The sequence below is a fragment of the Bolinopsis microptera genome, chromosome 7 (assembly GCF_026151205.1).
Source record: "Bolinopsis microptera isolate Bmic1 chromosome 7, MBARI_Bmic_1.0, whole genome shotgun sequence".
NCBI lineage: Eukaryota > Metazoa > Ctenophora > Tentaculata > Lobata > Bolinopsidae > Bolinopsis > Bolinopsis microptera.
Window position 1 is genome coordinate 18,447,803 of NC_087078.1, and position 27,615 is coordinate 18,475,417.

The following is a 27,615-nucleotide window of genomic DNA, read 5'->3' on the forward strand; positions in this document are numbered from 1 at the left end:
ACGTGGCTTTTTTTGGGTAATTAAATGTTAAAATAATATTCTCACGTGAAGAGAAGCTCGCTCATTCGGGCCCGGTATTATCTCCCTAGTTAGTCAAACTATGATTAGAGCAGATTGAGATAACTTATATTTTGCTAGACACGCTTGCAGCACAATGGCTTCAATTTAATTAATGATGAGTCAGCAGACGATCCAATTAATATCCATTTCCCAAGAGTTTGGTGGGATCATATCCGGCCTTGTCTCACGTTGTAGACCGCGCTCATGCCCGGCCATCTGACAAATGAAACACTATCATCCAACAATTCAATTTTAATGGTTGATAAATAACTGTATTGCATCGAATGATATGAATTCCTGAATAAAATCACAGTGTGGAAGCTCTATAACACTCAGGTGGCATAGAGTATCCTGTATCTCCATAGTAACACCCTCTCGTCAACAGCATCGATGAAGAACGAACATTAGATCGATCGAGCAACCCCACGAAAGTACGCGCGTGAAATTAGTGATAGCGCTGCGCGCACCCGATTGTTCCGTAACAAAATTCGCATGAAACTAGCAATCAATTCTCAGGCTCTGTAGGATGCACGACCGCAACACGCGGCTTATCCCCGTCCATTTTGGCGACTTCGATCCCAAGCTGCTTCATAGCTTCATTGTTTTCAATATTCTGATTCTGGAGTCCTCTTATAATATCTTGGTTTTCTTGGTTGTCATCCATGAGCATGCGTAGAGCGACAATGCACCACTGTTGGAGATACGGATTCTGCTGGTCAACTACGCAATGGTTCAACACTGTATGTACTCCGCCCAGCAACCGAACTTTATCCTTCGGAGAAATACTTCGTTACAAGGTTGAATTAACTGGTTCCACTAGAAATTGATTAATAGTCGATCACAGATTGAGCAAAAAAGGTTTAAAGCTTCTGGCAAATGTTGACATACAAAAGCAAATATACGGGGAAACAATTAAACTAATGAACAAATAATAAAAGAACTATGAAAAACGAAGAAAAACATGGAACCTGATGAGCTTTGTTTTTACTGCACATGTTCGTTATTACTCGTATCAACTCTCTCCTGATCGCGAATGAGCCGTCTGGTGTTACCTGCCAGGACAAGTACTAAATTAAACATTGATAGAAATAAAAGATACAACTTTTCAGAAAAACATGATACAAATTGCTGGAATTTAGGTTAGATATAAAATGAAAATACCTCCTCTTTTGGTTGATCGAATCTGATGGGTTTTTTAGTGTTGATCTCGTTCAGAATCTTAACCACGCACTCAAGGAATGGAGTATTGTTAGTGATCCGTGTGTAATGTTCGAAAAGGCCGGTTACTTTAGCTAGAATGTGAAGAATGCGGACTGTCACTTCTCCTTCTGGAACGTTGACGCCTGAAAAGGAGTAAATTAGAGGAAATAAAAGAAGGAAAATTGACTTGATATTTTCAATGTTTTGAGGTGATACCAGTAACTAAGTCAACACTGATATCCCCGACCATAGTATTAAGAAACGATGTGGAATATTCTTTCGGTGCTAAAATTGTTCGTATACACCACACACAAAAATGGAGGCGAGAGAGGGGGAATGAGAGAGGGGGAATGAGAGAGAGGTGAGGGGAGTGCAGAGTGGAGGTGTGGGGAATGAGAGAGAGGTGAGGGGAGTGCAGAGTGGAGGTGTGGGGAATGAGAGAGAGGTGAGGGGAGTGCAGAGTGGAGGTGTGGGGAATGAGAGAGAGGTGAGGGGAGTGCAGAGTGGAGGTGTGGGGAATGAGAGAGAGGTGAGGGGAGTGCAGAGTGGAGGTGTGGGGAATGAGAGAGAGGTGAGGGGAGTGCAGAGTGGAGGTGTGGGGAATGAGAGAGAGGTGAGGGGAGTGCAGAGTAGAGGTGTGGGGAATGAGAGAGAGGTGAGGGGGTGCAGAGTGTAGAGTGTGGGGAATGAGAGAGGGGAATGAGAGAGGGGGAATGAGAGAGGTGAGGGGAGTGCAGAGTGGAGGTGTGGGGAATGAGAGAGGTGAGGGAGTGCAGAGTGGAGGTGTGGGGAATGAGAGAGAGGTGAGGGGAGTGCAGAGTGGAGGTGTGGGGAATGAGAGAGAGGTGAGGGGAGTGCAGAGTGGAGGTGTGGGGAATGAGAGAGAGGTGAGGGAGTGCAGAGTGGAGGTGTGGGGAATGAGAGAGAGGTGAGGGGAGTGCAGAGTGGAGGTGTGGGGAATGAGAGAGAGGTGAGGGAGTGCAGAGTGGAGGTGTGGGGAATGAGAGAGAGGTGAGGGGGTGCAGAGTGTAGAGTGTGGGGAATGAGAGAGGGGTGAGGGGAGTGCAGAGTGTGGGGAATGAGAGAGAGGTGAGGGGAGTGCAGAGTGGAGGTGTGGGGAATGAGAGAGAGGTGAGGGAGTGCAGAGTGGAGGTGTGGGGAATGAGAGAGAGGTGAGGGGGTGCAGAGTGGAGGTGTAGGGAATGAGAGAGAGGTGAGGGGAGTGCAGAGTGTAGAGTGTGGGGAATGAGAGAGAGGTGAGGGGAGTGCAGAGTGGAGGTGTGGGGAATGAGAGAGAGGTGAGGGGAGTGCAGAGTGCAGAGTGTGGGGAATGAGAGAGAGGTGAGGGGAGTGCAGAGTGGAGGTGTGGGGAATGAGAGAGAGGTGAGGGGGTGCAGAGTGGAGGTGTGGGGAATGAGAGAGGGGAATGAGAGAGGGGGAATGAGAGAGGTGAGGGGAGTGCAGAGTGGAGGTGTGGGGAATGAGAGAGAGGTGAGGGAGTGCAGAGTGGAGGTGTGGGGAATGAGAGAGAGGTGAGGGAGTGCAGAGTGGAGGTGTGGGGAATGAGAGAGAGGTGAGGGGAGTGCAGAGTGGAGGTGTGGGGAATGAGAGAGAGGTGAGGGAGTGCAGAGTGGAGGTGTGGGGAATGAGAGAGAGGTGAGGGGAGTGCAGAGTGGAGGTGTGGGGAATGAGAGAGAGGTGAGGGAGTGCAGAGTGGAGGTGTGGGGAATGAGAGAGAGGTGAGGGAGTGCAGAGTGGAGGTGTGGGGAATGAGAGAGAGGTGAGGGGAGTGCAGAGTGGAGGTGTGGGGAATGAGAGAGAGGTGAGGGGAGTGCAGAGTGGAGGTGTGGGGAATGAGAGAGAGGTGAGGGAGTGCAGAGTGGAGGTGTGGGGAATGAGAGAGAGGTGAGGGGAGTGCAGAGTGGAGGTGTGGGGAATGAGAGAGAGGTGAGGGAGTGCAGAGTGGAGGTGTGGGGAATGAGAGAGAGGTGAGGGGAGTGCAGAGTGGAGGTGTGGGGAATGAGAGAGAGGTGAGGGAGTGCAGAGTGGAGGTGTGGGGAATGAGAGAGAGGTGAGGGGGTGCAGAGTGTAGAGTGTGGGGAATGAGAGAGAGGTGAGGGGAGTGCAGAGTGGAGGTGTGGGGAATGAGAGAGAGGTGAGGGGGTGCAGAGTGTAGAGTGTGGGGAATGAGAGAGGGGAATGAGAGAGGGGAATGAGAGAGGTGAGGGGAGTGCAGAGTGGAGGTGTGGGGAATGAGAGAGAGGTGAGGGGGTGCAGAGTGTAGAGTGTGGGGAATGAGAGAGGGGGAATGAGAGAGGGGGAATGAGAGAGGTGAGGGAGTGCAGAGTGGAGGTGTGGGGAATGAGAGAGGTGAGGGGAGTGCAGAGTGGAGGTGTGGGGAATGAGAGAGAGGTGAGGGAGTGCAGAGTGGAGGTGTGGGGAATGAGAGAGAGGTGAGGGGAGTGCAGAGTGGAGGTGTGGGGAATGAGAGAGAGGTGAGGGAGTGCAGAGTGGAGGTGTGGGGAATGAGAGAGAGGTGAGGGGGTGCAGAGTGGAGGTGAGGGGAATGAGAGAGAGGTGAGGGGGTGCAGAGTGGAGGTGTGGGGAATGAGAGAGAGGTGAGGGGAGTGCAGAGTGGAGGTGTGGGGAATGAGAGAGAGGTGAGGGAGTGCAGAGTGGAGGTGTGGGGAATGAGAGAGAGGTGAGGGGAGTGCAGAGTGGAGGTGTGGGGAATGAGAGAGAGGTGAGGGGGTGCAGAGTGGAGGTGAGGGGAATGAGAGAGAGGTGAGGGGGTGCAGAGTGGAGGTGTGGGGAATGAGAGAGAGGTGAGGGGAGTGCAGAGTGGAGGTGTGGGGAATGAGAGAGAGGTGAGGGAGTGCAGAGTGGAGGTGTGGGGAATGAGAGAGAGGTGAGGGGGTGCAGAGTGTAGAGTGTGGGGAATGAGAGAGGGGAATGAGAGAGGGGGAATGAGAGAGGTGAGGGGGTGCAGAGTGGAGGTGTGGGGAATGAGAGAGAGGTGAGGGGGTGCAGAGTGGAGGTGTGGGAATGAGAGAGAGGTGAGGGGAGTGCAGAGTGGAGGTGTGGGGAATGAGAGAGAGGTGAGGGGGTGCAGAGTGGAGGTGTGGGGAATGAGAGAGAGGTGAGGGGAGTGCAGAGTGTAGAGTGTGGGGAATGAGAGAGGGGAATGAGAGAGGGGGAATGAGAGAGGTGAGGGAGTGCAGAGTGAGGTGTGGGGAATGAGAGAGAGGTGAGGGGGTGCAGAGTGGAGGTGTGGGGAATGAGAGAGAGGTGAGGGGGTGCAGAGTGGAGGTGAGGGGAAATGAGAGAGAGGTGAGGGGGTGCAGAGTGGAGGTGTGGGGAATGAGAGAGAGGTGAGGGGAGTGCAGAGTGGAGGTGTGGGGAATGAGAGAGAGGTGAGGGAGTGCAGAGTGGAGGTGTGGGGAATGAGAGAGAGGTGAGGGGGTGCAGAGTGTAGAGTGTGGGGAATGAGAGAGGGGAATGAGAGAGGGGGAATGAGAGAGGTGAGGGGAGTGCAGAGTGGAGGTGTGGGGAATGAGAGAGAGGTGAGGGGAGTGCAGAGTGGAGGTGTGGGGAATGAGAGAGAGGTGAGGGGAGTGCAGAGTGGAGGTGTGGGGAATGAGAGAGAGGTGAGGGGAGTGCAGAGTGGAGGTGTGGGGAATGAGAGAGAGGTGAGGGGAGTGCAGAGTGGAGGTGTGGGGAATGAGAGAGAGGTGAGGGGAGTGCAGAGTGGAGGTGTGGGGAATGAGAGAGAGGTGAGGGGGTGCAGAGTGGAGGTGTGGGAATGAGAGAGAGGTGAGGGGAGTGCAGAGTGGAGGTGTGGGGAATGAGAGAGAGGTGAGGGGGTGCAGAGTGGAGGTGTGGGGAATGAGAGAGAGGTGAGGGGAGTGCAGAGTGGAGGTGTGGGGAATGAGAGAGAGGTGAGGGGAGTGCAGAGTGTAGAGTGTGGGGAATGAGAGAGGGGAATGAGAGAGGGGGAATGAGAGAGGTGAGGGGAGTGCAGAGTGGAGGTGTGGGGAATGAGAGAGAGGTGAGGGGGTGCAGAGTGGAGGTGAGGGGAATGAGAGAGAGGTGAGGGGGTGCAGAGTGGAGGTGTGGGGAATGAGAGAGAGGTGAGGGGAGTGCAGAGTGTAGAGTGTGGGGAATGAGAGAGAGGTGAGGGAGTGCAGAGTGGAGGTGTGGGGAATGAGAGAGAGGTGAGGGGGTGCAGAGTGTAGAGTGTGGGGAATGAGAGAGGGGAATGAGAGAGGGGGAATGAGAGAGGTGAGGGGGTGCAGAGTGGAGGTGTGGGGAATGAGAGAGAGGTGAGGGGGTGCAGAGTGGAGGTGTGGGGAATGAGAGAGAGGTGAGGGGAGTGCAGAGTGGAGGTGTGGGGAATGAGAGAGAGGTGAGGGGGTGCAGAGTGGAGGTGTGGGGAATGAGAGAGAGGTGAGGGAGTGCAGAGTGTAGAGTGTGGGGAATGAGAGAGGGGAATGAGAGAGGGGAATGAGAGAGGTGAGGGGAGTGCAGAGTGGAGGTGTGGGGAATGAGAGAGAGGTGAGGGGGTGCAGAGTGGAGGTGAGGGGAATGAGAGAGAGGTGAGGGGAGTGCAGAGTGGAGGTGTGGGGAATGAGAGAGAGGTGAGGGAGTGCAGAGTGGAGGTGAGGGGAATGAGAGAGGGGTGAGGGGAGTGCAGAGTGGAGGTGTGGGAATGAGAGAGAGGTGAGGGGGTGCAGAGTGGAGGTGAGGGGAATGAGAGAGAGGTGAGGGGGTGCAGAGTGGAGGTGTGGGGAATGAGAGAGAGGTGAGGGAGTGCAGAGTGTAGAGTGTGGGGAATGAGAGAGGGGAATGAGAGAGGGGGAATGAGAGAGGTGAGGGGAGTGCAGAGTGGAGGTGTGGGGAATGAGAGAGAGGTGAGGGGGTGCAGAGTGGAGGTGTGGGGAATGAGAGAGAGGTGAGGGGGTGCAGAGTGGAGGTGAGGGGAATGAGAGAGAGGTGAGGGGAGTGCAGAGTGGAGGTGTGGGAATGAGAGAGAGGTGAGGGGAGTGCAGAGTGGAGGTGTGGGGAATGAGAGAGAGGTGAGGGGAGTGCAGAGTGGAGGTGTGGGGAATGAGAGAGGTGAGGGGGTGCAGAGTGGAGGTGTGGGGAATGAGAGAGGTGAGGGGAGTGCAGAGTGGAGGTGTGGGGAATGAGAGAGAGGTGAGGGGAGTGCAGAGTGGAGGTGTGGGGAATGAGAGAGAGGTGAGGGGAGTGCAGAGTGGAGGTGTGGGGAATGAGAGAGAGGTGAGGGAGTGCAGAGTGGAGGTGTGGGGAATGAGAGAGAGGTGAGGGGAGTGCAGAGTGGAGGTGTGGGGAATGAGAGAGAGGTGAGGGGAGTGCAGAGTGGAGGTGTGGGGAATGAGAGAGAGGTGAGGGGAGTGCAGAGTGGAGGTGTGGGGAATGAGAGAGAGGTGAGGGGAGTGCAGAGTGGAGGTGTGGGGAATGAGAGAGAGGTGAGGGTAGTGCAGAGTGCAGAGTGTGGGAAATGAGAGAGAGGTGAGGGGAGTGCAGAGTGGAGGTGTGGGGAATGAGAGAGAGGTGAGGGGAGTGCAGAGTGGAGGTGTAGGGAATGAGAGAGAGGTGAGGGGAGTGCAGAGTGGAGGTGTGGGGAATGAGAGAGAGGTGAGGGGAGTGCAGAGTGGAGGTGTGGGGAATGAGAGAGAGGTGAGGGGAGTGCAGAGTGGAGGTGTGGGGAATGAGAGAGAGGTGAGGGGAGTGCAGAGTGCAGAGTGTGGGGAATGAGAGAGAGGTGAGGGGGGTGCAGAGTGGAGGTGTGGGGAATGAGAGAGAGGTGAGGGTAGTGCAGAGTGCAGAGTGTGGGAATGAGAGAGAGGTGAGGGGAGTGCAGAGTGGAGGTGTGGGGAATGAGAGAGAGGTGAGGGGAGTGCAGAGTGGAGGTGTGGGGAATGAGAGAGAGGTGAGGGGAGTGCAGAGTGGAGGTGTGGGGAATGAGAGAGAGGTGAGGGGAGTGCAGAGTGGAGGTGTGGGGAATGAGAGAGAGGTGAGGGGAGTGCAGAGTGGAGGTGTGGGGAATGAGAGAGAGGTGAGGGGAGTGCAGAGTGGAGGTGTGGGAAAAACCTGTAGCAAGGTCGATGATATGCTGTCTGTTCTTTGCAAATAGTTTAGCCAGGAACAAGAATGTGGTAACAGGAACAGCACTCTCCAATTCGCCAAACAACTGCTTTTTAGTCGCGCTTGGTGCACTTTTTACTTTTTCTGATAGCACTTCTGCGGAAATAAATGTCGTTATTGACAATTCAATTTTAAATCGTATTTAAAACGATGACTAAAAGAGCTTAGAATAATAACCGCAATATAATAGCTAAATAACCGCAATAGCTTTATCTCTTTATTTATGAACGAGTAATGAAGCAACATAAGGTCTGGTTTTTAAGGAATATATTCCTGAAAACCTGTTTTGGTTGACTGCAGCCCAAATAGCACTGCATTTTGGGATTTTGGAAAAATCGTGTCGTAAGGAATTTGCCTATATAATAAGACATGGCCACAGTTATATTATACAACTTATGAAGCATCATAAGCCTCTAAAAGCCTATTTGTGCAGATACTGGTAGATATTGTTTATTTTGGGGACACACTGTATGGAATTTACCACAGTTAGTAATTGGTCATGCTAAATAGTTCTATTTACTTTAGTGAGCTAGCGAAGTTATCAATATAAACTTTGCAGTTGTGGGTAGGGTGATATTAGAAATGTTCCATTTTAATATTTCAGTTGAATCCTTGAGCACCCAGCAAATAAGCAATAGGGGTAATAAACCCTAAAATGGCAGTGATGGCTGATTTAAATATTTAAATTTTGCAACCAATTTTTTTGAGACTCCGCCGATTTGTCTGAGTCTTAATCATATTCTTTTATATTTACAAGGACGTCATGGTAACGCGTAAGCACTGACACGTGCTTAACTCCATAGCTACTGGTTACAGTATTTCTTTAAGAGCAGTATAAATATTATCACTTTTATTTGCCAACCAATCACAACACCGTATTAATAACAATGCGTCTAGCATGCGATAAGAATTCGAAGAATCTGCAGCCACGCCCACATAACTCTTCTGCCTTCTGCCTTCTTTTAATATCAAGGATGGATGACAAAGGCTGCCACCTTAGAACATAACAGTTTTGCTTGACTTATTAGCATTTATATGATCGAGCAGAGGGAGGGCACAGTAAAACAGTATGATGAACATGGGGAAAGATAATTCACTAAACCTAGGAAATCTTTATTGATAGATTGTATGCTTACTTTGAGGAGCTTCATTGTCAAATTTAAAATATGTGGTATCCCTACTTAGCGAACAAAAAAAATGTATGATGTGCTCAAAGGCCTCAAACCTTCTTCATAATCAACAGAATAGTTTGAGTTGCAGGTAAATTAGGGTTTTAACTTTCAAATTAATCTGAGGTACGACCTGTGGAGCCTGTAAACTTTGCATTTTAAGTCACACCTATACCCCAGGTACTTGCCTGTGCGTCGTCTCGTCCTCTTAGGAAAATTTCCCCTCTCCCCTCCCCTAATTAGTGCGCCTAATAATAGCGTTAGTTCAGAGCTACCCTAGCAAATTTTCACTAATATATCTTTCCATTAACAAAATGGTGCTATTATGATCGGCAAAACAGTCTTTCCCGGTGAATATTGTAAAAAATAAGTAACTTAGACCTTATGTTGCTTCTTGATAATAAATAAGGATGTTACGGTTATCTTTAGTTAAAATGCAAGTCTCTTTTACCAAGGACCCTGTGCCAAAAAAACATTGTACACCTCAAAGTGCATATTCAACTTCACTTAGCTACTAATAATAATAATAATAATAACGCTTTATTTGTATACCGCTTAGGCCGTATAAGCGACCAAAGTCCAAAAAAATGGAGTTGATACTGGCCAACTATATCAGCCACGGAAGATATTGCATAGGTATTTTAAGTTATTTATTAATAGTCAACCAGCGTGCATCCTCAGGCACTGGCATAATTTTACAGTAATTGGTGACTTCCTGTAGATTATAGTGTGTTTCAGGCTTCCTTTTAGTTTTACGTACGCATACCCACGTGCACATTATACAGTTCCATAGTTGCACGTGTGGAAACGCGTACGTGCTCTGTTGTAGGTTCAGTGTCGACATTTTGTTCGATTCCGCCTTAATTACGTTGTGTATTGTGTAACCTTTTACGAGAGCTGTTTCTTTGCGTGTGTTGTAAGAGTTTTATTTACCATAAATACTCTTTCATAGTTAATTATTAGGCTTTCTTGTAGTAGATAATTTTATATTTTATATTTTATTAGACACTTGCATTCAGTCTAGTTATACATTACTTTATCATATTTTATTGATCTAAGGTGTATTATTGCCAGATCCCAGTCCAATTTGTAACGGAGGCGGAGTTTTATATTAACAAGAAACAATGTAACAGAGTCAATATATTTTGCCATGGGGTGGCAAGTCCCCATTCATTGCAGTCCGATAGTTTCACTTCATTCTAATATATATAATATGTTTAAATATAGGTAAGTAATTTAATCCTTATGAGAAGTACGCCAAACTCTATATTTTAAAGATGGAAACCTCAGTTCCATGAGGCGGAGATTCCCTACAAGTTCGATGTTGAATATGTTACGTTTGGTGTGGTTTTTAGTCCACTTTGCTGGAGTGAACGCATGGCTGGATGCTCCGACCTCTGCAATGATCGAGCACTCCATGGTAGCAGCCCTCCCTTTACAAATACAGACAGCAGTAAAGCCAGGCAGTGGTGACTCCGTTTGGATTGATTTATTTGTCAGTAAAGAATCCAAAATTGGCAAATTACAGCTTATGTTTGATTCACAAGTTAAGTATAAGTTGGAGCCATGCTTTGAAGGGGAACGGAGTTTCAAGAAAGAACTCTCGTCTGAGCAACTAAAAATCTGGACGATTACAAAGCAAAAAAGCCGGATAAAGCTTTACTCCAATGGAATGAAGGTGCTGGATTACGTGTTCTCTGAAAATTGCACAAACTGGAAGGATGAAACATTTGTGGGTGTATCTTTTGGTTGGAACTCCGAACAAAGCCGTCCAAAATACAGAACCAGACCGAGGTTTTGTGAAGGAATACCAAATGAATGGGATGGAATTGTAGCAGACCAAGATGTAGAGTTTCCAGCGGATTTGGGCACTAAATTTGGAGTGTCTTGTGAAAAGCCTGGGTTTAAAAACGGCGGGAGTAGGACAGTTACCTGTGATACGAATGAAAATGACGACTTTGCTTATAGTTTCAGACCTGGTTGCATTCTTGGTATGTAACTCATAATGTTTCTAATATGTGCCTTACCTTATATTCCATAAAAACGGTCTGAAGATTCGAATTTATAAAATAATCTGATTTCAAGCAAACAGATTCCCGTAAGAAAACAACAATTCAAGAAAACGTTCAACTCTATAATTTACTCAGATTGGACCACAGTAGGAACTGCCGAAGTCAAGATCACCCCACTTCAAATCAGAACTAGTTCTCTAGTTCGCAGCAAGGATACCTTACTGGTGGAATTTTTATCGAAAGACGCACAAATTGAACAGAAGATACGTATAGAGTTTACCGACCCACCAGTTTACACTATATCATCATGCACGGAAAGTCTCGATTTTAGCATGCCTGGAGGCAGAGAGAAGGTGTGGACGTTCTTTAAAACGGACGCTATGCTAAGTTGCACATGTGAAGGTTTTACAATATTCAACTTGACGTTAGCTGGTGAAGACGGAAGATGTGCATCTCAATGGGTGGAGGATACAGACCGTATTAAGATTGAAGGAGGAGCAGCTAACTCATTCAGAACCATGCCAACAGGTCAGTCAGCATGACTACTTTTTTACGTTAGTAATTTCTTTTAATATATTTTCTTACTTAAACATGGATTATGCTGTAGTCAATGGAATTCTGGAATAAACGTGAATCGGTCTGACCAAAGCTAAGGTTTAGTAGTAAACAAGTTAGAAAACAAGATGTAAATATACACTACTTCAGTTTGTACGTCTCTTCCCGATAAATGGACGGGAATAACAACGGGAAAGGAATTTCCCGTGGGAAACGGGACGAGAATATCAGTGAGGTGCGAGGAACCCTATATAAACTGGGGGAGTGACACTGTAACATGTAACACGTACAAGGGAGATGATTTCAGTTACAGTGCAGAGCCTTACTGCATCCTACCAGCTCATGGTATTGTAATTTTACTTTCTAATATTTAATAGTTAAATACACTAGTATCACGTAGTACACTAGTAGTAGTATCACGCCTAGTCTTATACTGAAACTTTATTTTTGTTCCTTTTGGTTCCTCTCGAGGCATAAAGCAAACCAAACGAAGTCTAAACTCTACAATGCTATGATATTATAAAATAAGCAACAAGCTGTAAGAGCTAAAAACTGAGATAAGAGGCGGTTGAAGGTACCTAACAGAGTAAAGACAAGATTATCATCCTTGCATATCTCGAACACACATGTGAAGCGCTCCACACAAATAAGTCCCTCCACAAATAGCTGTGCCCAATCCAAGCTATTGGGCGGCTGGATTAGTCCGATACACTGTCTTATCATCTGTTTTCCTTCTTCTCCGTTCATCATCTCCTGAAATACAAAGTTGATTAGTGCACACAAATCTGCGTATTTCATGAGATAGACAGCTATTCATTATTCATAATTACATAATTTAACTGCTTGTTTGAAACCTGATAGATTTGCTAGTGTCGACAATTTTTATCGTGGTTGATTAAAACTGATCGTTGAGTATCAACATCTTAACACGACCAAATTGAAGCAAAATATTGCAGTTTCAGTGTATCGCTACCTAACTCAAGAGGGCACAGCAACACAGATAGACTCAGTCGATGAGTATTGTGGAGCTGATAAAGCTGTAGATGAGAACGTTTCAGGACTTTGGATCAACAACTCTCATAAGTAATATTGTGTGATCAGACTATTATGTTTCCAATTAACTCAACTGGAATAATTTTAAGTTCGATCAACTTTGATCCTGGGCAAAACAATAAATTCGAGACGTGTGTAAATATATGGGCTTATTCAGCACTAACAGTCGCCTCCCCAGGAATTCTATAGCGATGACGTCCACACAGGGGCCTGAAGCCTGGTGGAGACTGACCTTTCCAACAACCCTATACATATCAACAATCAGACTGTTCAACAGACAAGACGAGTTTATGAGCCGAATAGAGGGAGTTAGAGTTCATATCGACCATGTTCTAGTTGGGATAGCTGCGTATCTAGAGTTCGCTGATCCTATCACTTTTAGAGATATTGATATGTTTGGTCGGGAGATACTTATCAATGGGAGCGCTTCGTATTTGCAGCTCAGTGAAGTCGAGGTGTATGGCGCTGATGATAAAGGTATGGTTATTGTTTCATAGTCTTTACGCTGTGTTCTTTAATTGGATCTATTTTATCTTTAAATCATTTCAAGTTCAATGTGGGAATCATCGAATAAATATACATTTCAAAATGACTGTTCAACTAAAGACTTTTGAAATGATCGCTAATCAATATTTTCAGGAATATCATATAACAACATAGCAGCTAAAGCGTTAGCAAGTCAAATTGATGACTACCAATCGGAAGCAGAAAATGGTGGATCTGCCGCCTATTGTACAGCTGAAAAAGCTGTCGATGGTAATACATACCACATCTGGAATGAGCAAGATCAGTTAAGGTTAGAGGAAATTGGAGTTAAGCAAATCCTGTGGTTATCTAAACCTACCATTTAATAATTAAGAATTTGTTTACTTGTAAACATTAAATGAGTTCGAACAATAACGTATTATGATAACAACCAGCACTTGGTACGTGTTATTTCAGATGTGCAATGTCCAGAACACAGACAACAGGCGACCAGGCCTGGTGGGAGCTGACTTTCCCTGACCTGACCTACCTACACGAGATCAGGATATTCAGCCAGGTGGGAGGCGATGATACAACACATCTAGCTAACCTGTTTCTGGATGGTAATGTGGTGCCTCGGAAAATAGATACTATCAAGAATCCGTACCATTGGGTTAGCAGAAGTTTAGGCAAGGTGTTGACTGTTAGAGGTGCAGCACAGTCCAGCGAGGAGTTAGTCTTGGTGGAGGTGGAGGTGTTTGGTAGAATTCAAGGTAACAGCAACGAGTAGATTAATATTCATTGTGCACTTTTAGGGCTCAACCGTTGCATATTGCGCCTAATTTTTTAAACCGATCAGTGACTTCAGCGTTAACATAAGAGGTGCGCCGTGCGCGCGATACATCAAATTTATGCAAAACAAATCAGTCTCATTGCAATACAGCAATAATGATCTCCACCGAACGTTTTGCGATCTACAAACCTTAATCACAGATATCTTAACATTTTCGTCTTGGTGAGTAATAATAGACTGTCTAACTCTGCGCCCAATAACAGTAAAAAGCCAGGGATCAGTGACCATTTACATTGCAGAATCAAATTTAGTAATTTCTCTCTCGAACTTTTCCATATTTGATTGGGGAGATGCTGTTCAGTATGTACTTACTATTAAACCCTGTAGCGTATTTTAGTCTTTTTGTTATCTCACTTCTATTAAGTCTAAAAATTGTTTGGATTTTAAATCCGTTTTAATCAGATCATCAGCCGATCTAGTAAATCATAACAATACATCACAGTTTTTCGATACGGTTACAAAATTTACATACGAATTTTCGAAATGATGAGCACGAAATTCCGGTGCAGGACGACGTGAATTTATTTCGTATCTTTACTTTTAGGGAAAAATAATACAATCGACTCCATTTAACAATTAATTATTTTTATGGCACAATCAAAGAATACAAATGGTGATTCAATGTTCTAAACCTTATGCAGCGAACTCATATAACAGTATTGATTCAAATTATCTTAATCAGCAAAAGTGGTGAAAGTCAATGCTTATCGGAGAGTTTGAGAGTGACCATAGTTTATTATTTGATGCCACCTCAACCCACCACTACGTTAATAATAAAAGTTCACCCAAACTAATTCAGCTAAAATATCACTAATAGTTATTAGTGCAGTGAGCAAACAAAACAACGAGTCCCACTGTCCCAGGCCAAAGGTTTGTTTAAAATCTCAAGTTAACAAGAGCCCACATCCAGTAAGACGGCAGCTGTTGGCAGATTGGCAGATAATATGCGAGAAATTTTGGATTTTGGAGGAAATTTTGTGTCATCAAGGAAATTTTCAAAATACCTGACTTTTTTAGGGTGTAAGATAATTTTTAGTGGGAACATTAATCTGCATTAATCTGCATTCTTGATGTGGGACCAAAGGTGACATATTTGGAGTCTTGGGTCTATTTATCCTCAGAACTTGTCGGTTAAGTCGTTTTTTCCCTTTTTTTTGTCCTTTTTCTATTTTGTGTCAGATTATATTATGTTTTTCCTCATCAAATTTATAATTGTCCAGATCTAGTCCTTCCCTCAGCTTAATATCTCGACATGAGGGTTTCCAAAAATCAAGCTCCGAAAGATGTTGCGTTTTGTTAGCTAACCTGTCCTTCCATGGGTGTTACGCAATTCACAAACTGTCTCCACTTCTTCCAGACTGCTAGCGATGTTGTCTTGTAGAGCTCACTGTGGAACACAGGATTCAGGAAGCTGTTAATCGGGATCACCACGAGTGCAAAGATCTCAAATACTGTTGTAGAAGCTGGCTCCTTGGAGATGTATTGGAAATACAGGACGGTGAGAATGAAGGGAGTCCAGCAGATAAGCTGTGATCCCACCATCAGAGCCACTTTTAAAGTTAGCTTGACTTGAACGGAGTTCTGCCCATCCTTACCCTTTTGAGCTACCGCCTCATTTGATTTCCTTTGTTTTAGAATGATCTTAATGTATGCGGTGATGACAATACAAAGTAGGACCACGATACTTGTGCAGTAAAGGATTATGTAGATCTGGTAGGACTCCTGGGATTTGAATATGTTATGGACACACAAGCCTGTATTTCCGTAGTAGCTAATCTCCGTGACATCAAAGATCTCCCTATTTGATGTGACATTACTCAGGTCACTGATCATTCTGTAGATATCATCATCATCTCTGTGGAGCATTCCCTTGTGGACCATAGCAAGACGAGACCGGTTAATGGGATTTGTGCCGAAGAAAGGATTTTCATCCAAGTGACTAAAGAATATTTTCGTTCTGAAAATATCTTTAATCGCCGAGATTGGCATCAAAGGAAGAACCGAGTGTAGAAGATTGAGCGTGTTCAGAAATGTGACCCATATGACGATAGCTCTCATTCTAATATCAATCACTATGCTGTGGCATGACAAGAACCTGGTGATACTTATAGAAGCTATCAACATAAGCGAGCCGTGAGACGAGAAGGAAAATAGGACTCCAAGAATAGAACAGAATGGACTGGCTCTCCAATCTTCTTCCAGCTGGCAGTACTCGCCTTTACGATCGAGGACGAAAGCGGCCATTACTATACAACACAAATATACTCCCATGAGGGTATCATGGAAGAAAATTTGCATCAAAAACACGTTGTCAACCTGTTTTACTTTAGAGTTGCACTTCATATTCCAACACTTGTAGCCTTCTTCCATGTTCATTTTAACTATCAAGATGCCCATGGTGATCGTTGCAGCGAGGACCACCCTCGATTTGATCAGGAAATCAGAGGAAGACAGCTTTGAAAACTGGCATGTTCCACATTCATCAGCTCCATTAATACAATCCTTCACGTTATCACAAACCTGCCTCTCTTCCACCCATTCAATCGTCGTGTTAGGATTGCAATAAAACCGTCCTGGACACCCAGTCTCATCCGCTTGGTTGCCGCATTGAACCTCTCCGTCACATAGGTAGTGCAGGGAATAAGTTTCCTCGTAATCGCTCAGGTTGCAGCGAAACACCATAGGTACAGGATATCCTAACCAGAGATGGTCACAGTATGTCGCCCAGCCGTCTTCAAATCCGTCTACGTGTCTGCAATTGAGTTGGCAAAATTTCACAATATTTAGATGATGGTCTTCTGTATACATTTGTAAACATGTATGAAGAGGGCTTAACTGCTCAGCAAAAGCTTGCTTTTCAGCAGCACATAAACTGGGATCACCTATCTCAATGGAGTACTTGGATGAACGGTAAGCACTATCCTGGCAATACTCATCTTCTGGAACGCAAATCTTGCCAGCGGTTCCTGAAACAGAAGAAAGTACAAAGTAACCGGCACAAAAACACTCATCAGAGCCATCAGTACAATCCTGAATTTTGTTACAGAGATTATCCATTGCGACACAGCCCGAACCGTCTGCACAGTAGAAAACAGGCCATTGGTTATCAAGACAATTGCATTCGTCGGTTAGGCATTGGGAATATCCGTCACAGATTTGGGAGGTGTCCTGTAGCTTGCATTTGAACCAAGCGTCCTTGTCTCGAAAAGCAGGCGGTACTCTAGAATCTGAAAATTCTGCCGAATCTCTTGTTTTAAAATAGATAAAATCAAAATTGAAATCACAAATTAGATTGTCACCCTTGACACGATCGTCTGTGATTTCTAGGAAGTCAGGATTCAGAGGATATAAATTAAACATTGTCTGCCCAAAACAATGATCAGGTAACTTTTCTTTTTCTTTTAAATCCTTATCTGCAGCTACCGAGTCAAGATCCTCTTCATTATCTGATAGGTCTCTCAACTGGGTAGTTATCACGGTGAGTTGGGTGGTGGTGAATAATGCGAGCAAAAGAACAGTTCTGAATTGTCTCTCCCTCATAGCACAACTAGGACCGACACCACCGAGTCGATAGTAACCTGCTGTGCATTCGAACAAATAAAATACGATAAATACGGGTATGAATAAATTGTGCTGCCCTCGCTCAAGAAATTTGTAACTTATCATTTTGATGCGCTGAGTGCACTGTATATTTTATCTCACTTATTTTAGATACAAATGCACCAATAAGAGCTATCTTTCTTCGAATAAATAAACAAATTTGAATAACAACAATGCAATGTTCCAAAAGCTCCCCTCCTAAAGAATCGTACGTAAGCGTGAGCGAGATCCTTTTTGTATCTCACATACAGGGAGCTGGGAGGGGGAGGAGGCATTAGTCAGTACTCATACGTTGGGTCTTATAACTAATTACAACACTACAAATCTATTACATTTATTGATATGAGTATTATGTAACACGATGGAAATATTTTAAGCGAGTAATATCCGGTTAAAAACCCAGGATACATAACATGAAGACTTTGTTGTAACTTTGTATGAAAGGTATAATTTATAGCCATGTTTTATAATTGAAAATTGCAACTTTGCAAGGAATCCGTCGCCAAAATTTGAAAATTAGATTTTTAGGGGCCACACCCAATCATAATTAAATTGCTTATACTCGTGTTTGTGAACATGTTAGAAACTCCATTGTAACATATTATTGTAATAGGTCATTAAATCCGGAATATGATCTGAAAAGATCGTGCGGATTTTAAATAACGAAGTTATCAAGCAATCTCTTTATCTCGTTAGAAAATTGATTGGATAATCTTATCTAGCGTGGCTACTCCACCGTAATTGGACTTAATCACATGATCGTGTAATGAATAAGCTCTTTATAATACAGTTGCGCCCAATCTAGATCTAGCTACCATGGGAAGATAACGAATCAAAACCAATTGAACAACTGCTTGATCAGATACATAATGTCAAGCCCAATCAATATTGAAATCCCCCCGATCAATCTTCAAATCCTGTTTTGTGAGCTTAAGGCCAGAGGGCGGGGGTTAATGGCACTTTTCTAGTTTTCACATATTTGATAATAGCTGCTGGAGACGAACAAAAAGAAAAAAACCGGATCAAAATCTGACCTTGCGTTCCTGAGATATTGCGCCAATTTTACCTATAATCACAGGTTAATCTACAACTTTTAACAGCTCTAACTCTTTTGACCTTTCAATTCCTTAGTTGAAAAAACCAGCCACTCCCTGATCTTGAGGTTTGGTACAGTGGTTCCTTGGACAACTTCATAACCTTAGCAATGTTTATTTCGCGTTGGAAATAAATTATAAGCTCTCTGTGGAATTTGACAACATGTTAATTTAATTGCCAGAAACACTGTCAAATAGGCAAGAGGGCATGTTTAAAACTGCTTGTCAGATTTACCACCGCTTTTTAATGAATTATAACATATATGTGAGTTTCTTACTCAAAACTGAAAATTATTTCAGAATACATGTTATCATTTGTTGTACCCCCCCCCCCCCCCCCCCCCCCCCAAATCCCTATCTCTAGTAACAGTTTTTAGATACGGTATATCGTGAAATTACACACCGCTGACATTTCTTTCCCCTTCCTATCATAAACTTGGATCTTTCGATCACTCTTTAAAGTAACAATTAGATTCCAAATTAATTTATCCAGATGATTTGTACAAAAAAATGAGTATACTTTTGAAGGTTCGAAATGAAATATGAAATATTTTAACGGCCAGGTAGCGCAGTTGGTTAGCCAGCTTTGCAATCGTGAGGTTGCGGGTTCAAATCCCACTGCCTGCCTGGTCGTGGGGTGAGTGTCGTTGACATTCAGCTAAGGATCGTGAGTGGTCTATGCAGCCCCCCGGTCTACTCAGCCGAATACTCGAGAAATCGGGTGTGAGGGTTAAATGAGGAGCTGCACATTGCAGCAAAGTCTCGGGCGAAGAAAGTATGGTACACACTACCTTAACCGTCACTGGCTAAAAACAAATCCTTCGGCTTCCTGTAATTGGCTGGTTGCACTTGTGTAACAATATGGCTGTTGGAATACTCCGAAGTAAAATAAATGTCGCAACATTCTTCATCTCGCTAAGATCACTCTCAAACATCTGAAACATTGTCACGTGATTATGTTCACGTGTGAATAATTTACCTATCATGATCAGTATCATTAAACAATTATGGAATTGTTTCAAAGTTTTAAACCTGTTACAAGGTGTTACAGTTACATATTCAACAAAAAAATGACTTTTTGCAACTAACTCTACAGAAACACTGGCAGGCGACATAATATTATGAGCGCAAACTTCTGACCCAGACACGCTGGCATCAAGTAAAAAATACTCTTTTCATCTCATTCACCTTCCTTCATGGTCAAGGACGAGGTTCAAAAACAAATATAGGATATAAATAAAATTCATTTACGATTAAAAAGAATCCGTGATCCTGAATTAAAATAAGTTATCTATTTGTAGATGAAACTTGGTCCGTTCTCATATATAATATATATTATATGATTTAGCGGTTCATCATGACACTCTTCTGTAATGTTCACAGATCGTACGCGGTGAGCTGTACTTATACGACGATTGCTTCATCGCCAGCTTTTCAGCATTCATAATTCAACAAATATCATGAACAGGTCTTTCAAACTGCTTAGCTCTTCCTTACTAGCTTTCCATTCCTCCTCAATGTCAGCAAAGCTCTTCTTCAGTCCGGAAAGAGATGCAGTGGTGCTTTCAGCCTGTATCTTCCATGAGTTCAACTGAGCCTGAATTGTAACCATGGATAAATACAAATTTAAAAACAAGCACAAATTTTCCATATACTTGAATTATAGTTAAAGTTATTTTTGCAAGCAAGTAAATTAAAGTAACAAGAAATCACTTGGTTTTACTATTTCCACCTGAAGTCGGTCGATCTCTAAAGACTGATCTTTGTTGGTCGTCTTAAGGGCCTTTATCTCCTTGGATTGCCTGCTAAGATTCCGCTTTACTGAATTGGAATTAGAGCGGTTGTTCGATTTTATGAAACGGTACCTATATACTATGCTGGGTCGGCATGATTGGCAGTGGATGATGGACGTCTGCTTCGGCCTTGGTCTCAGAGTGCGTTGAGCTGGAGCTGAAACTGGAGCTGCAGCTGGAGCTGGAGCTGGAGCTAGAGCTGGAGCTGGAGCTGGAGTTGGAACTGGAGCTGTAACTGGAGTTGGAACTGAAGAAGTCCTCGCTACTAGGTCATCATCCAGAGGAGAGTCTAAGAAGTTCTTTCTATCCGCCTTTGGGTTCTCACTTTTGGAATTCCGAACTGCTACTTGGTTGCGGTTGTTGTGCCTCTTGACTCTAGTAAACACGTCGTTTGCCACCTGAGAGATATTGCACGATGGTGTATTTTTAAGCAAGGCAAACAACAGTGATGCCTTCGTGGCTGGAGCAATCTTAAGACTGCTCAAAGATAAAACTAATCGGTATGAAACTCGATTAAGTGATAACTTAGAACACTGATCAAGAGCATTCTTGGGTGTAACATCTTCTTTGCTTAACCCCAACACGGCAGCTAAGTCCAAGAAAAACTGTTCTTGTCCTGGCTTCTTCCTTTGCTTCACCATATTGATATGCTAGCTAAGAGAGTGTGAGTGAGTTTTCAAAAAAAAATTCAAAAATGGTGGTCGGTAATGGACCGACTGACACAATCTGACGTACACTGAGGAATGAGGATACAAGAGCTAAATCCATATACTATCTTGTACAAACAGCTAACCACACATATGGTTTTGCACAATCATCAACACAACACCAAGAACCATACACAAAAATCAAATGTGCATATGAACAACTAATTTTGTTCAAAATTTTGACAAAAAGGTGGTCGTCGGTAATGAACCGACTGACACAAAAATATTCGACTTTTAGTTTAGTATATTAGAATAAAACGATATGGTTTATATTCAGAATGATATGGTATAATGATCATTTATGATTCATTTATGATTATTCTTTTTTTTTCTTCTTGCTGTGCTCGCTTCCTTTCTCTTTCTTTTTTAGCCTCAATTCCTTTCTTAGAGGATATTTATTAGCCTTTTCACGGCTCTTCCTGGCATATTCCCTCTCTTTTTCGGCATTTTGTTGCCTCTTTCGTTTCTTGGCAGGTGTAGGGACCAGCGGTATGATCAGGGTCACAGGACTTGGTGGTTCTCCATCTGAGACCTGTGTGGTGACTGACACGGATTGTGCTGTGACAGTTTGGGTGGCAACTGTCTGTGTTGTGACTGTTGCTGTGAGGACTGTCCTGTAATTTTAAGAATTGAGTTGTGTGTGTATGCATGATTAATAATGACTTAGACTAAGCATAATATCTTTTTCAGTACGAAAACTTAGTGTTCTGCAGCTAATTTAACATGTATCTTTGAATTAAAATCTGACCTTTCTTCTACTTCAAATCGTGATATTGAATTGGTTCTGACTCTTTCTAGTTTGCTATTATATTTTTGCAATTTTCTACATCGTTGTGACATGCTATAGAAAAATTATAATTAAATTTTGCACAAATTATTTAATAACTTTAAATTGCTATCAACGATGATGATCAGGAACACATGACGTATCATCACGACGATTATTGGTCACTCGAAATGGACCCGTTAAGAATGCAATGTAAGTGCGATGGTTGTTTCTGCGTATTTGTTACCTGTTACTAATTAATCAACAGGATCAAAATTTTATTGTATCGATAAAACATGGATTTTAAGGCATAAGGAAGCATTGTTGAGTTCTGAAACCAAGTTTATTCGATTTTTTGTGAAATTTTAGGTCAGGAATGGTCATCAAAATACATTTTGAACAAGGTCGGTATTTTGGTAAATTTCTAGCTTTCTGTCAGAAAATACATCTGCGTTTCTATTAGGGGTAATTGGATATAAACTACAGTACAGCTGTACTTACACCCACATTCACAAGCATGCAAGCTCACCTGGTCCAAAGAGCGGGAAACGAAGAACAAGCTCTGCTGACGTCATAGTCAGGTGACCACAGGCTCATAATCACGTGACCTCAGACCCAATCAATTGGGTTATGGCCTGTTCAGTGTTCAGCCCCCTGTCACCCGATCTTGGGTGACGTACGACAACTCGTTCACCCAATCGATGTCTGGAAGGCTGCAAATGTTCACATGCCAAACTCACAATGGTTTTTCGGAGTTGTGCGAGATGACGATACATAGAGGCCGCAGAATTATGAGAACTACCAGATCCTGGTGGAACCTAAGCGATCCATGATATCACGACAGGCCCTACAATGTCAGAGAAAACAAGAGCTGTGGACATTCTTAACCCAATTACAACTCTTGCTGCATCTGCAATTTGAAACCAGATTTAAACCAGATCTGCTCATTCAGAGCAGACCAGCATCATAATCGACCAAACCATTAATAACTTTTAAGGTCTCAATAAGATCATCTGTACAACGTCAAATAAACCGCAACTGTACTCCGCAATTGAATACTATACTCTTAATGTAGTCTCATTGGAGCTTTGTAGACAGCTATCGTCACAGATAAGCTAAATCCCGAAACTCAACAATGTGCAGGACTAGGTGGGACGGTAAATTACAAACAAGCTTGCCCAGCCCACAATAAAAATATTTGGTCAACTGCCCAACGCAACTTGTTTCAGTTACGAACATTTTTACTGTAAAAATCCAAAATATAACACGTTATATTCAAAGTTTAACACGCTAGCACTCAATTCTAAGATACAAAATTTGAAATGAACGATTTTGGGAATATTTTACAGTTCATGCGCGCGTTTTTACTTTTTTGGCGACGTGCAATACGCCGTTTTCATTTCATTAGCAAACACTTTTTCGAAATTTTATGAAACTTTCTGCATCTATAGCAGCTCGTGGGATAATTACTGGCAAATTTCATTAAACTCATAAATACATCTTCACGAGAGGAACTTGGGGGGATATACAAATATTTCAAATCCGCGGAAGTCAAAATATTTGGTTTACCACCTAAAGATATCTGGTGCAGCGATTTTTTTATTGACTCATTTCTCGAACTTCGATTGTGGAACTTAATCCCAACAAACATGCATACTATCAGAGATCTCCTGCACTTTAAAGAAATGCTTGAGACGTTTGTGAAATCATTCCCGGATGAGCCTCTAGTGGCAGGATACAGCTGTCGAAATGGAAACTAGTTAGTAGTTACTGGACTGGAGTGGAATAAAGGCAGCGATCTCGCTGTCCAGGTGGTCAGCAACTCTGATGACCCGATAGAGAATTCTATGAAGCACACCAAGTATCCAAAGTAACTATAATCATTTCAAAAATGTGTACTGTGTAATGAAATTGTAAGAATACATTAATCCTAGCCGTTGTTTGTGGATTATGAATATTTTCTGGGAACTAATTTTCCCCAAACATTTCTGTGCAGGAATGTGTTGTCTATAGTCCCAGGAACCACCCAAAGAGTTGTAAAAGTTGCTCTGATGGATACAACTAGCTAGAGCATATTAATTTAACACTCGCCAGAGCGAAGTAGTGGAAAATATCAAAAACCGTATCCGCGTTTTCAGCACTTGTGAAATTAACTAAATTACTTACTAACTCAACTAATGAACTAAATACTAAATAAATAATAATTTAAAGAATTAACTAAATACTAATTTTCAGCTCACCTCAAGAGCAGCGCTCCCATTCCAAGCAGTGCAATGAAACAGTATAGCGCACACATAGTTCTTGACTTGTTTGTCGATGCTGTTGAGAAGAGTGTTGAACATCCCCGGATAGAGACGAGCCCAGACGGCGCCCTGTACTGCGTGATTACCCACACACAGGTTACTGGTTAACTGGAGGGCTGCTCTGATCACCTGCCGGGGTTATTTAATTATTTATTTTAATCTTTATATTTGTTTAACTAATTTTACATCTTTATTTATTTTCCGATGATTTCTTCTCCAATGACTTTTTCTCTAATTGATTTTCCTCCCTTTTAACGATCTTTCATCAAATATAAGAATGTATCTAATTGTTTATTTTACTTTGTTGGTCACGTGACGGTGAATATATTAACGGGACGGTTAACGTGTAAACAATATCAGACAATATTTTGGTAAAGTAACAAAAATAAAGAAGGCCAGCTTTGTGCCTAAATTTTATTTAGAAATTATTGTAAAAGTAGCCAGACAAATGACGATGCAGATGTTTGATTATCAGACCTGTTGTGCAGCACAATCCAACTTATGTAAGTTACAGATTACAAGAGCAGTTTCAGTGTACACTACAAAAGAACCAAACTGTATTCTCTTCTATTCCATTGAAGTTTTGAGCCTGAACAGTCAAACCCTAATTTAACCGTGGTCTATACCCGATTACCCGGGAGTTCCTTCAGTGGTGCCATTTCCATATCACCGAATCTTTATTGTACCACGTTATACAGCATGATACTTACACACAGATTACACTTACATCTCCTTCCAATAACTACTTACTTTACTTTCAAAGCGCAGTGCACACACTATTATGCTTAGCCGCATCATGATAGCACTTTTAAATAAGTTCGTATGCTAGATCCCAACTAGTGCTTGAAGATTGCCCAACATGCACTTATCATAAACTGCACACATTTCTGTTGCCGGCTAGTCTACATAATACATTCTTATATTTGACGAAAGATCGTTAAAAGGGAGGAAAATCAATTAGAGAAAAAGTCATTGGAGAAGAAATCATCGGGGACAAATCATTGAAGAACATACCATAGCTATAGAATGGATTGTCAAGCTATTTGATTGATCTGCTGGACAGAAACGGGGAATACAATCGTTTTTACCTCGATACAAAGTGGAGTATAGGTTAGAACGTAGGGTATCTTGTGTTTGACACGGTGACACTTTGTTCCTACGTCATGGTAAAAGTAAACACTGTCCAGGATACAGTCCAAGAGACCTGGGATAAGGTGGTGTGATAAGTAGCATATAACAATGGCTCTCATGTATAATTTCTCAGTTGTCATGCTCTATATCAATCATAGACCACACTATAACAACATATCTCTACTTTTATGTGAAATGTGAATTCTATAATTATTCTAGCTTGATGCTAATATTGCACCATGCTAAGAAAACCAGAAAACGAGCTCTATTTGGACTAGCTAAAACTCAATAAAGATAAATGTTGTTCAAGCACACTGCACAGATGTGCTAGCTAAACTGTGAGTATAAAGTTACTTCAGATGCTGAGAAGTGAGATATTATGACGTCATGTCACCTGTTTTAACTTGAAGGAACTGGTTGCGGGGAAGGTTGATGACACTGTTCCGCAGAAGTCTGATAATATTAGCTGTGGCTATTATCGTCACAGTTACTGTATCTACATCACGCTGCGTCAACTTGGATAGGTTCTCTACCTGAAGATGAATACTGTTTGATTTCTGAATGTTTATTTACAATTGAATTTTATTATTATAGGATGTATGGTCATGGTAATCAGTCTAGTCAGGAAGAAGCAAATACAAATTTGAATAGCAACACAGAAATTATTTACTAATTATAAGAATTAGTTATAGCTTCAATAACACAGTTTTGGAATGAAAAATGTATATTTATAACTAATTCCACTTACAAATTTGTGGAAATCTAAAAGATATCTAAGTTAATACCAAACATGTAATATATTGAATTTACTTGCAAGTAAATTCAAAGCAAGCTGTTTTAATATTTGACGTAACTGCGCACATTACCTTGTTTTTGACATCATTATTAGCAGCTTTGAGTAACGACTTCAAACTGTCGTACATTACCTCATCAAACTTCTCACGTGACTGAGGAATTGTATCGTGTAAAGGAAAATATAAAATAGAACTTATAACCAGTATATTTTAGGTAAATTTTAAAATTTTAAACTATTCTTAACCAAAGCAATGTGAAATTTAATTGAACTGCATTGGCCTTACTGGATGTAGTGCCATCAATATTGCATATTTGTTTAAAATTTACTTACCTCTGGTGATCGAGCCCATTTTAAGAGATCTGTCAACACTCTGGACAAGTCATTCCACTCAACATAAGGCTTGGCAGCATTAGGTCCAACCCACACACCTCGCCGAATGCGATCAAAGTTTGTGTCTACGTCAACCATTCCAACAAATAACGTACATTCATATGTAAAATCACCTTTACAAGGAAAGAGTTAATAAGGAGACCAATATTAGATTTGTGATTTTGCCATCGCAACAGAATTGCAAAGATAATAATTATGGCAAAGAGTATAATTATGACATTTACTTTGGTGATCATAATTTTGTAAACAATACTACAATTACAAGAAAGCTTTGCAATGTCTCTCCAGTACCAAGATTTAAGCCTGGCAACAGTCAAAAATTCACCCATATCCAATGCCTGGAAGCTTGGTAAAAACTGAAGGGGAATTGTTTGTCACAGTTGAGCTAAAATGTTGAGGATGACGCTAAATGAAGAATTGAGGATCCGGCGGTGGGTTGGAAGTCCCCCCTGGGATCATTTCGTCCGTACAATTTTACACAATATAAAAGGTACAATAAGTTATCTATAAAATTTACATAAACAAATTTAAGAGACCTCATAGCTCGTCTTCTGAGGTATAGTATGAAATTGAAGGATACGCCATCCAGTCCAATGTGCTGGGCTTTTTGTCTTCCTCTGATTCCCCTGAGTGCTATGTGTGCTTCGTAGCAGATCAAACCTGAATCGTGTTCTGATGTGATTTTTGACCTGGCTCTTAGCTTCTTTATTGTGGTCAGCTATCCTTTCAGAGATACGATCTAAAAACACAGTGCTGAGTGGACCCATACCTCCAGATGTTGTGAAGACTAGTGGGACACAGTGGCGTAACGTTAGTGGCTGATTTAACTTGGCGCCCCCCGGCGGCTCGAAAAAGTCGCCCAAATTTTTTGTGTCCCAAAAAAAAAAAAAAAAAAAAATCGGGTACAGTACCTTTTTTTGGCGCCCCCTACAGCTTTTTAGCGCCCCTGGAGCAAAAAAGGACCCCAAAAATTTTTTTCACACCGACTGAGCGCTAAATTGGACAGGGGAATACACCAATAAGGCGTTGTTTTCAGTGAGAGGTCATAAAATTCAAGAAAAATTCAAGAAAAAACCTAGGGGCGACTTTTCGTTGAGAAAGGGCGCCTTTTAGGCGCCCCCTGAGGGTGGCGCCCCCCGGCGTAGCCGGGGTGGCCGGGGCAGCGTTACGCCACTGGTGGGACAAAGGACCCTTTCTCTGACTGAAGTACTCTTTCTTCATAGAGATCTTTCTTCTCTTTCTCAAGCGCACTGTAGATTTTATCTAGTGGCTTAAATGTATTTGAGTCGCAATTAGGATGAGTGACCCTGATGACAAAGAATGTTCTTTCGAATGGTGCATACAGTCCAACAGCTACTACATCCAGACGGGCTTCATCCTGGGTGTTGGTCTTCCTGGAGAATGAAGTTGGTTGGACAGGCAGGAGTGCAGGTTCTATCCTTACATCCTTACACTTTGCTTCTTGAAGGAAGAAAGCTGCAGTGTCTCTAATGGCATTGT

General features: G+C 42.9%; 2 protein-coding genes across 2 annotated transcripts; both read right to left on the reverse strand.

The window, feature by feature from the left end:
* Positions 1 to 297: 297 nt before the first annotated feature.
* Positions 298 to 26,224, reverse strand: LOC134818299 (ataxin-10-like). The gene is made up of 10 exons (XM_063827796.1): positions 26,056 to 26,224; positions 25,796 to 25,876; positions 25,324 to 25,462; positions 24,887 to 25,002; positions 23,736 to 23,927; positions 11,743 to 11,917; positions 7,375 to 7,524; positions 1,222 to 1,403; positions 1,029 to 1,112; positions 298 to 832 (listed from the first exon to the last, which is right to left on the reverse strand). The coding sequence occupies exons 1-10, from the start codon at positions 26,191 to 26,193 to the stop codon at positions 566 to 568; spliced, it is 1,524 nt and encodes a 507-aa protein (XP_063683866.1). The 5' UTR covers positions 26,194 to 26,224; the 3' UTR covers positions 298 to 565.
* LOC134818039 (integrator complex subunit 15-like) lies at positions 1,746 to 5,776 on the reverse strand (the record flags this gene model as incomplete). The annotated part of the gene is made up of 4 exons (XM_063827451.1): positions 1,746 to 1,894; positions 2,284 to 2,374; positions 5,170 to 5,214; positions 5,753 to 5,776. Coding segments are annotated over 4 exons (309 nt in total), but the record flags the coding sequence as incomplete, so codon positions are not given.
* Positions 26,225 to 27,615: the final 1,391 nt, after the last annotated feature.